At 35.8% G+C, this 11,604-nt stretch overlaps 1 protein-coding gene across 1 annotated transcript in view; it reads left to right on the plus strand.

Annotated features, from left to right (window-relative positions):
- Positions 1-8,923, plus strand: part of celf6 (CUGBP Elav-like family member 6) — a 186,641-nt gene extending 177,718 nt beyond the window's left edge. Inside the window, exons 12-13 of the mRNA XM_051724999.1 lie at positions 2,962-3,122; positions 8,461-8,923. Coding sequence (XP_051580959.1) covers positions 2,962-3,089 — 128 coding nt within the window. The 3' untranslated portion in view covers positions 3,090-3,122; positions 8,461-8,923. The remainder of the gene's footprint in view (positions 1-2,961; positions 3,123-8,460) is intronic.
- The last annotated feature ends 2,681 nt before the right edge of the window (positions 8,924-11,604 follow it).

Here is an 11,604-nt window from a genome sequence, read left to right on the forward strand (position 1 = left end):
TCAAAATGACTGTAGTTGGACTTTAAATTTTGAGTAACTTGTGGCTTGACACCATACAGTTTCAAAGTAGCTTCCCCAACATTCTATAGCTTCAGGGCTGATGCTCCTACAAGCCCTGGCAACTAACTTACCCAGAATCCAACAACCCTTCTGAAAGATCTTCTACCACATGGCCATATTCTAGAACGCTCCAGAACTCCAGCCTTACAGTTGCATAGAATCTGTGAAGTGCTTCCTGTATGTGGTGATCATTATATTTCTCATAATGTGCTTCCTGCCTTGCTGAGGTTTCTTCATCTTTACATTTAAAGTTTATTTTCATCACTATTCATTAAGATCTTGGCTGACAAATACGCTCCCCTCCTCTGCTCGGTTGTCGCTGTATACCCACGGGCTCCTTCCAAAGTTGCAATAAAATTAGATAAAGATGCTGTTTAGGAAGAAATTCAATCACGTCTTATTCATCTGCTTCCTCCAGTGTGGAAAGGAACATACACTACCTCATTACTTTATCATGTCAGCGAAATGTGCTGGAATTAGAATTCTGCGTGCATTTATCACTTGCGATTGGTTAAACATGCTCGCAACTCCCATAGGTTTGCCATGTGAAGTTGATTCATTGGTTCTGTGAAACAAACTCTATAACCAACTTATAAACCATCCATATACATTATGGCTGATCATGTTTACATGATTTATTCTTTTATAAACAGCATTTGTGTCTGCGCTTAAAGACACTTTACAAGACTGCAATAATTGCAAACAAGGACTTTATTAAGTTTTTAATTTGCTTATATGAGAAAGTCCTCTCAGGGTCATGTATGCTTTTATACATCTTTCATATATTGTCTCATTAGGGACCAATTACTGAAGGTTTAAAGGTACCTACTGTATTGTATCTATTTTTTTGTATTATTATTCTTTTTTTTTCCCCATAGAACCATATGGTAAAAAGTAGTGAAATTTGGCACACTGATTGGGAAGGGTCCAATTATTTGTGGTGCCAATTTTGAGGTCTCTTTGCCAGTCCCTCTAGCACATACTTTTCAACTTAGAACTTTTAAACCAAATGGTATAAAGACTAAATTCATTTTTGATACTGTTGTTTCAATTTCAAATATATGTCAAAAATGTTTCTGATTTTGTCCTAAAGCTTTCAGTGAATTTTCACCAAATTTGGTTCAGATGATATTGAGACCATGCTGTTCAGAAGTTTTTTAAAGTATTTTTGATACACCAAACTGTTTGCATGTAACTCATCAACCAATTTCATTGGTCACATAAAAAAAATAAAAAAAAGATATCATAAAACCAGTGTCAACTTAAAAGCCTTCTGGTTATTTTTGTATCGATGGCAGATGTATTTACTGTTTCAGACAGTGTGAGTCAAGACAAAGACTCATGATATATTAAAAGTCTAGTACTTTTTTCAATACATTTCTATTAAGCATTTGTCCAAACATCTTAACAATAAACCAGCAGATAAATGCTTCTTGAAGCGTGTCTGAAACAGTTGGAGATGTTTGCAGGGTTTAAAGTAACAGTGTGTTATTTCTAATCTACACTGTTAACTTGCTCAATGTTGACATTTAACACTGATCAAAGCTCACTATCAGAGCGGGATTAAGTGAAGTAAAATTTATTTTTAAGTGTCCTGTAAACTAAAGTATTCAGCAAACACACAAATAGACACACAAAACACTCACAGTGTACTATAGAGAAGCTTAGATATAAGATAGCTTTGATTTGTTTAACATATTTTTGGTCACTACATAATTGCCATACTTTCACTTGCATTATTTCAGTTTTGATGACTTATTATTACTACTTTTATAACTTATTACTGTAATTCTACTAGTTAATAAAAGTTAATAATAAAGAATGAGTAGGTGTATCTACACAGTTATCTGCTTTATGCTGTCACTCTTCTTAACTGTATGAGTTGTTTAATTTGCTTATTATGCCCTAAAATCCCCATGAAATGCCGGTTTTCATGCATGCGTTTATGTATTTCTTAATGTATTAGAAGGGGGGATGTTTCAATGGACAAAAAATGATCTCAAAATTATTTTAACTTTTAGGAGTACACTGGCCAATAGATGACCTCTTTTTGTTTTTACTGGGTCTTTAAAATGCTTTCTAGGTAGTCAGTTCAATAGGGTTTGAGATAGCAATATGCCTATCCTACCATTTCTCCATCCACTCACTCTTTCATTTCTGTCTTCCTTTCATTTCAGTCTCAGTCGCTGGTGATGGAGAGAGCGAGAGAGATATGTGTGAGATTTATGACGAATCATGCTGTCTGACAGCTCATCTCTCTCTCTCTGTCTGCGTTTGTTTAACAGGGTTTGTAAAAGCCGCTGTCTTATCTCGTCTGTGTCTGACAAAAGCATGGTCTGTCCTCTCAAATTCAATTGGAGCTGCAGTATGTCGATGAAATCAGCTGGCAGGCGGAAAATTTGTGCCATCAGTCGGTGATATGTGATAAGACCAGAGAAGAACCAAGCTCCAGTTCAACTCACACCACCCCACGATCAACAGTCCCACACTGTTTGTGCTGCAGACATTAATAATGCTTAAAATCGTGCAGCTTGTTGAGAAGGGGTGTGCTATTACTTTACTAAGTGATTAGACTTACGGTTTTCGCCTGCCGAATGATAAAATTGGCCAAAAAATCCCACAAACTGACACTGAAGGAAGAACCCGAGCAATATCTAGAGAACAGAATATCATAGAGACTTGAGTGTGGGCTTTTTTGACTTGGGCCAGTAAGCAACCACCCAGAACACCCTAGCAACTGCATAACTACACCCTGGCAACATCCGAGCATTGTTGCAGCAAGCTTAACAGAAGCAAGCACAACTCACATTTCCTGTCATAAATGTAAAAGTCTTGTTATTATTATGCAGCAAGAAAATTATCCAGTTAATTTAATTGTCTCTCTCTGTCTCTCTCTCTCAGGTTTTGTAAGCTTCGATAACCCATCAAGCGCTCAGGCAGCAATTCAGTCCATGAACGGTTTTCAGATCGGCATGAAGAGACTCAAAGTTCAGCTCAAGCGGCCAAAGGATGCCAACCGCCCGTACTGACCCTGAACTGACCAATATCACGTCCACTCACAGGTCAGAGACACTTTCATTGCTGGTGTCAATACATGATGTAACTATCATACAGTTCGATCAAGTGGTCTGTACTGTATTCCTGTTTGAGAAACAGGTTTAGCTGCTGTGTTTTTAAATGAAGTGCGCTGCATAAACCTTGAGGCAGATCTCTGTAAAATTGCTTTCTGTCAGTTGACAGGCATCAGGAGTTAATTGTGTCTTTTAAAAAGCTATAAAAAGTAACGATTTCATTAGTTTTAATTAATTGTTGATGAATTACTGATAGGTGCATTAAGTAACAAAGGAGCTGAGCTATGAGGAACAGAACAGTACTTGAACTGCAGACTTACAGAGAGATAGTTTCAAGAGAGAGAGTTTACCTAAAAATGCTGTCATCATTTACTCACACTCATGTTTTTCCAAAACTGTAAGGCTTTTTTTCTTTTTTTCTGTGAAACACAAAAGTTGACATTTAACAGAATGTTCACATTGCTTTTTTCCAGTGACCAGGCACTATCAAACTCCAAAAAAGACAAAAAAAAGTTCCACAAAAGTATCTTAACCTTGTGCGACCCCATTCGTGGACATTGTATTAATAATAATTTTAATTTTAATCTCAGTTCAAGACATTCTTGGCTGTCAGTAAAGGATTAAACTTTCGATGCACAGAGTCATGTGGCTAAACAACATGGCGCCGATTACAGCGGAGTTTGTCTTTGGGAGAAATGTCAACAAAACTTAATCTGGTAAGAAACCTAATTACGTTTTTACATTGAAACCTGTTTGAGTCAAAAGATTAGAGTTTCTAGTTTCATCCGATATGCTATTTATTTTTTTATTTGAGTGATTTATTGTAAAACACCACGCTGCTAAACACAACGTACACTATAGTGGATGAAAGTACTAGGTTTTTTTATTAAAAATCCTATGCTTACTATTGAGAATTTTTTTTTTTTTTTTTTTTTGCTTTAAGAGGCTTTATATGGAGTTAGGATGAAAATAAAGTGCATTTCGAACTGTTCTGAGACCAGTGCAGACAGACAGCACACTGTAGGTTATCATTCTCTAAATAGGGAGCAAGGGAGCATCCTATAGCTTTCCTATGAAGCCATGTGAATTCAATCCAAACTTCCTATCAAAAGTGCAGTTTCGGGCTGCAGATGAAATTTGAACTACTCAACATGATTGGCAGACATGGGACAATGTTAATAAGTACTTGAATTCAGAATTTATAATGTATAATTTTATTTTAACATGGTTGGAAGTGATTGGATGATGCTGGCCATTACTTGTATCAGGATTAATTATGCTAATTTCTGATTGGTAAAATGCTTCAGCACTGGCTATCGTTTGTTTGTCTGACAGTTCAAAGAGAGAACATTGAGATTTTGTTGCCAAAGTCAAAAAACAAAAAAAAACTAAAAAAAAACTATTGTAACATAAGTCAAATCATTTTTATTTGTATAGTTTTTTTTATTTGTGCTTTTCCCAATACACGTTGTTCCAAAGCAGCTTTACAGAAAATCAGCTATAATGTCTGTTACGTCTCAAAAACATGAATAACCAACACTCCTAGAAACATAATAAACAATTTGATGAAAAATAAATAAAGAAAGAAAGAAATAAAAAAGCTTGGTATTATTAAAAATTTCACAACATAGTCCCGCTGTCCACATATTGTATGTGTGGACATACATTTTTAGAAAAACTATTTGCTCTAGAATTTTTTTCCCATGTTTATTAGATGCCACAAGTTACAAATCAAAAAAGAAAATGGAAAATGCACACAGTAGTCACGGTCGGGTCTTAAGAGGTTAAAAGTAGTACATTACGACTTGTGTGCTATATTTCAAGTGTTCTGCAGTCATTCTTTAGCTTTGATTGAGAAATGGGCCAAAATGTATTATATTTATTAAGTTATTCACTGAAAATCATCCCCATTTACATCACTATTCTTAAAAATGTCCACTTTTGTGTTCCAATGAAGAAAATAAGTAATACAGGTTTGGAACGACATGATGGTGACTATATTAAGACAGAATTTTAATTTTTAGGTGAATTATACTTTTGAAGTTTAAACACTAACAGACGGGCATCATAATCTACATCTCAATCACACAAGAACGTGTTCACCTCAAGATGTGTGTGTGTGTGTGTGTGTGTGTGTGTGTGTGTGTGTGTGTTTGATTTTTTTCAAATTTCAAAGTCTTGTCCCAATCCTTTTTGTTTATACGTGTTTTTGTCTTAAACTCATTAAGGCTTAAAATACTTACAGTGTATCAATGCACTTGTCTTTATGTTTTATCATTTGAATCTTTGTCATTTTTTAACTACTAAACAAAAATTCATAAATAATACTCATCACAAGGCACTAATACCAAGCTGAAAAGAACAATGCCATCGATTCTTGTGTTTTTTTCCATTCAACTAACCCGGCAGGGCAAATGCTAGCTCAGGATGGCTGCGCTCTATTGTAGCCACATGTCTGCACTCAGGGGAAACGCTTTCCATTACTGTAAGTTCAACGCCACCCCCCCCAACCCCCCCACCCCCCAATGGTGTCACTTTCTTGTGGATGACGTCATGTGACCGCCTGTGACAGTGGCATGACGTGCCGTTAACTCATTTCTATCTCTATATATTTCTATTGTTTCCAGTGGTGGAGTGCAAATGGTCTCTTTTGATATCTGGTAGCCGCTCTCCGTAATTCAAATGCTGATTGGTGAATTTCTGATGGGCTGTGACCTTTGCCCCTTTTGGCTGTTGTACCGTGAGTTGTTGTGCGTGTGCAGTTGAGTGTGGTGGATATTTTGCTCACTGTATCTTTTTTTCTTTACACAAGCTCTGTTTGTTCTGGTGTGCATTTTTGTGTTTTGGAAATAAAGCTTGTTCACTTTGACATTTAAAAGCTTAGTGTGCAAACAGAAGGTTTTTTTACGGTAAAAGATTGTTTTAATCAGTGGTTCTCAATTTTGTTTGGCTCAGATATAGGGTTACAGCTGACAGCTAAAGTTCGTAATTATTTTTTAAAAGTCTCTGAAGTCCCTGTTAAAATACTGTCCAATGGATATTAAACATTCATTGGCTTTGTTTTTCCTGCTATGCCGTCTGTCTCTGGAATAATGGAAGGCACTTTGATATCCCGGCACTCTTTTCAGGTGCTTTACATTTTATTTTAACTTCCAGTCACTTTAGTTTTAAGTCAAAACACTAAGTGATAAAAAACTTTATAAAAAAAAAAAAAAATGGAATGCATTGGTATTGGTTTAGAATATGTGTTAGTGTTGGGGGGCCTGGGTAGCTCAGCGAGCATTGACGCTGACTACCACCCCTGGAGTTGCGAGTTTGAATCCAGGGCATGCTGAATGACTCCAGCCAGGTCTCCTAAGCAACCAAATTAGCCCGGTTGCTGGGGAGGGTAGAGTCACATGGAGTAACCTCCTCGTGGTCGCTATAATGTGTGGTTCTCACTCTCGGTGGGGTGCGTTGTGCGTGGATGCCACGGAGATTAGCGTGAAGCCTCCACATGCACTACATCTCCGCGGTAACACGCTCAACAAGCCACGTGATAAGATGCACGGATTGACGGTCTCAGACGTGGAGGCAACTGAGATTCGTCCACCGCCACCCAGATTGAGGCGAGTCACTATGCCACCACGAGGACTTAAGAGCACATTGGGAATTGGGCGTTCCAAGTTGGGGAGAAAACGGTAAAAAAAAAAAAAAAAAGAATATGTGTCAGTGTTTGTGGTGGATGCTTTTGTTTTTGGGAGCTTTTAGTAAAAGATGTATTGTTCAGATCAGCCACAGCTTAACAGCTCTTAACTGCTCATTTATAATAGCATTATTATTATTATTGTTTTAAAAAACAAATGAGACATACACGAGAGATAAGAAATAACAATAGTGACAGAAAAGAGATCATATGTCTTTTCATCATATTTGTTTGGTGTTCATTGTAACTATCATTTTATCATGATTGTTGGCGACAAACAAACCACCTGAAGTAAAGCATGTTAAAAATAGCCTTTTTAATTGAAATTTAAGTCTTTAATAAGTCTGCTCCAAATTTCTGTGTATTTCTCTAAACATAGCCTGAGAAACAATCTTCAGCTTCTATAAAAAAAATGTACTAGTCAGTTTTTGTATTTGTCTTGTTTTTAATGCATAAAAAACGTATTGCCAAAGCAAACAATCACTGGAGCTTTGGCATCATACTGTGTATATTTGTGTCATTTGGCAAACCCTCTGTGCTGTTCAAAGTGCATAGTGTGTTAGCAAACTGAGTATACAACATCTGTTGGTAATTACATGACAGTCATTGTGTTGTATTGTGTCTTTATACGCTTTCACTCTGATAGTAACACATGATGGCTGCAGTATTTTACATGAGCTACCTGAAGTCAAACATTTTAGTCAGTTACTGTCCTAGAAAACATACATTCGCCAATTTGGTTTCATCAATAACAGTTCTGTTCTTGTAAAGATTTTATATAAATGTTTTTGCTCTTCGAGCAGTTTTTGCCCAACAGAGAATACCTCAAGATGCAATTTATGGACAAATAGATATGAAAATCTCATGAAACTTGTCAAGAACATGTCAAGGGCATATTTCATCTCCGAACCAAAAGTAAGAAATAAGAAATTATATTTGCGTAAAGAAAAGCTTACTTTTTGGACCATTCAGAGTTTTTGCATTGTGAAATTATATTTCACAGGAATTGAGTATTTATACATCATGGTAGTTTTTGTTGTACTGACTGTAATTTATTCTTATATTAATCATTGAATTACTGTTATTTTTTACTGTTATGCAAAAAAAAAAAAAATACTATATTACAGAAATAAAGAATCTAATTGAAAATCAACATAGTCAGTAATGAGAATGATCAAAAAATCAAACAAAAAATAAAACAGCTGAAAGTATTACAGTAATGATAATTTTGGGAGGAAAATGTGATTCATTGTCATGAAGAATGCAAAAAATCTTAATGGTCCTCAAAATAGGCTTATTTTTCTTCATGAAAAATTTAATTTCTTATTGTTTTCCTTTGGATTTTTGGGTGACCTAGATCCTAGACATGTACTCCTGAGAATCATGTCAACAGACTTGTGATTTGAGGTTTTCAGGACAGTAACACAATAAAAGTATGTTACATAACAGGAAATACAGGAGAGTGATTCTTTATCTTTCTCTCACACTGTGCTTCCTTAAATGTTGCCTTTTGGTGTTTAAAGCTTCTAGAATCTTCAGTTCTTCACGACTGTCTTCAATTTACTCTTTTTTTTTCTCTCTTCTTCTCTCCTTCATTTCTCTCTTCTTCTGTTTTTCCCATTTGTCTCTCTTTCTCTCTGTCAGGATGAAGGACGTACAACACCTTATTTCCACAAGTGCAGTATCAAAGACTTTTGCTCTGCTACATATCACAGACGGCGAGCGGCAGTCCCTTAATTTTGTGAGAAATTCACAGAGAGTGGGAGCAACAAAGGATTTTTTTTCTGCCAACTTTTTCTTTTTTCCCCTTTTTTGCTTTGGCAACTTTTTTGCTGCTGTTTTTTTAGACAAGATTGAAAAAAAAAAAAAAACTTTATGAACACATTATGCTCAAAGCATGCATAAACAGATATACACTATACAAATACACACACACACTCAAACATTTGCAGAGGCATTCAAAATATTCTAGCCTTTACATGCACTATACACATCAAAATGCATACCAGATACAAAAGTAAATCCTCATGTATTGATATTTCTCTATACACACAAGCACACACACCAGCCTGCTGCCATTTTGGTTTTTGTGCCTACACTGGTAACGAGTGATCTGCGCTCTGGAAGAGAATCCAGGAATATCTACATGCATCATTCCTTAGGAAATAGGGACCAAAGGACTACACGCTTTTTAAAATATTATATATATATATATATATATATATATATATATATATATATATATATATATATATATATAAACTCTTACCTTGTAGCTGCAAGTATAATGATTAATAATGTTAACCGTAGAAAAGAGTAGGTCTTTAGGTCTGCATCCAGCAGCCTGTTTAAAGATAAAGACATTTTTGGACTTACATTAGATGGAATCGGTTATACAGTATGCTCTGGTAGCTGTCTTCTGCACCGAGAAGTAGATTAGAAATGTAGATTATAGGTGTTGCTCATTTTTCATGTTTTTCTATTTATTTTTATTAGAAAAGATAATACTTGAACTTGTAAAAAATTAAGGAAATGTACAACAAAGAGGCAAAGCTGCCCTAGAGGTCAATGGGCCTCTTTCCTGAACATGTTTGGACGCTGGATAATATGATTCATCACATTCTGCTCTTTCTCCATTCAACTATTTGACAGCTGTGGAACAGTTTTGAGGAAGAATTGCAGAAAGAGAACCAGAGCTAACATGAAGTGTCTCAAAGTCTGTATCTGACAAGCGACAATCCACAAAGAGCTGGTTATTGGACATAGCAAGCGTCTCCTGGAAGCTTTTTGTACATGTGTAGAAAATGCTAATTTCTGATGTTCAGCAGATTTGATGAGACTCAGCCAAGGACAAGATGGAGGGAAGACAGCTATTGAAACTGCCAAATGAACGAACTGATGTACCACAAAAGGAAAGGATGACATTTTTGATACCCCCTCATTGAATAAGTAGGTCCATTAGAAGTTCTATTGAGAGCACCATGGATATTTATCGGTTTGCAAACTTCACAAAGCGCTAAAAGCACTTGCAGTTGGTCTCACGGCAAATCTATCCAGAACTGTTTATGATGAAGGCAAAAGAAAGTGCACTCCCAACATTACTTTAAGAACCCATTTTACTTTGCTGTGATCCAGTGTAAATGCCACAATTTTATCATGGGCTCTCAAACCTACCTAATATCATCAGTGATGGACTAAAACCATCTGAACTGACCACAACATGAGTTATGGTCAATCACATTTATGTAAATCACAACTGCACTCAGTGGTAGCAGAATTTAGAAATGTCCATCTGTAATCATTATTTGGAATGGAAGAGATAGTCCACCAATTTTATTACAATTTCTGCCCATATTTCTGAAGCTCCAGATAATACAGCATTTTAAATCTTGAATTGGCATGGAGTTCACATTTTATTCCTTGCTGAAATAAAGCTTAAACCAGCCTACAGTCTTTAGCCTGTCTTAGCAGGCTACCAAGCTTCTTTGCACTGGTCAGATTTGATGGTTTAAGAGGGGTTTTGGGCATTTGTCAGCTGGTCAAGCTGGGAGAACTAGCACTGCTGACATTCTAAACAACTTTCCATTGCAGCAAGCGCTAACATTATACAACCATCTATTCTGGGTGACTTTAGTCCCATCCACACTAATACATTTTAGTTTGATTTTGCTACATTTATCCACACTAGAACATAACAGAGAATTCATAACAGAGAATTACGAAAACGATGACATTAACAGAAGGAAACAGAAAACAGAGGTTTCAAACGAAAAAAAGGATTTGTGTGGTCATGGCCTTAATCTTCAAATTTTGTACAGAAAGTGTCAATAAATGAGAAAGAAATACAGGACTACTTTACAATGAAGCTCAATATAGTATTGTTGTCAACAGTCAATAATTTCCAGACTTTCAGACATATGACATCAGTTTTCTCAGGCTTACTCATATTTTTGCACTTCACCTTGTGGACAGTTCTTATTTGGCTTGTTTACAAGTGAACTGGTCCTAAAAATAACAAATGTTTTGGTCACAAGAGATCCTTTGACCTAGCCTTTCTAGTTGTTGTAATATTGGAAGCCTATTACTCTTCTGAGAGTAGATATTAATATATCCACATTATCTTCATACTTCCATCTTAAAATTGATTGTTCTGCTAACATAGTGAAAATTAATCATCTCTCATGTCATGGGCAGGCTTTTATCTAGGCATTAGGTGGGTAGAACTCGGAGTGGACAGATAAATATGGGTGTCAATGACCAAATGTGACCTCTTAACATTCATGCCAGCATATGAGACCTTGCTTTTATCCTTTAAAAATGAAAGCTCCCTCCAGGATCCCAAAGGACCAAAACCATGCAATTTTGCCATGCTGCCTGCCCTTACAAAGTGATATTTGTCTTTGCTGCATGCTATGTACGGATGAATATGCTTGAACAGATATTGATGTGGCAATGGCCTGCCCATGCTTGGAATCAGAACATTCTTTCAGTGCAGTTCAGCCTATATCTACACATTTCAGTGTTTGTGCACAGCTATAATGTAAAAACTATTCTGAGAACAATTGCAGTCTCTCTACAACATTATTTTTGGTTATTTATTCTTATTTTGGTTCAGTGTTTTTTCTTTTCTTTCACCAACATTTTTAGCAAATTTTCACCATTGTCACCAAATTCTGTTGTCAATGTATATATATATATATATATATATATATATATATATATATATATATATATATATATATATACATATATATATATAATTCTTTCTTAACTCTGTCAAGCCATGAA

Source organism: Myxocyprinus asiaticus, chromosome 18 (genome assembly GCF_019703515.2).
Source record: "Myxocyprinus asiaticus isolate MX2 ecotype Aquarium Trade chromosome 18, UBuf_Myxa_2, whole genome shotgun sequence".
Lineage (NCBI taxonomy): Eukaryota > Metazoa > Chordata > Actinopteri > Cypriniformes > Catostomidae > Myxocyprinus > Myxocyprinus asiaticus.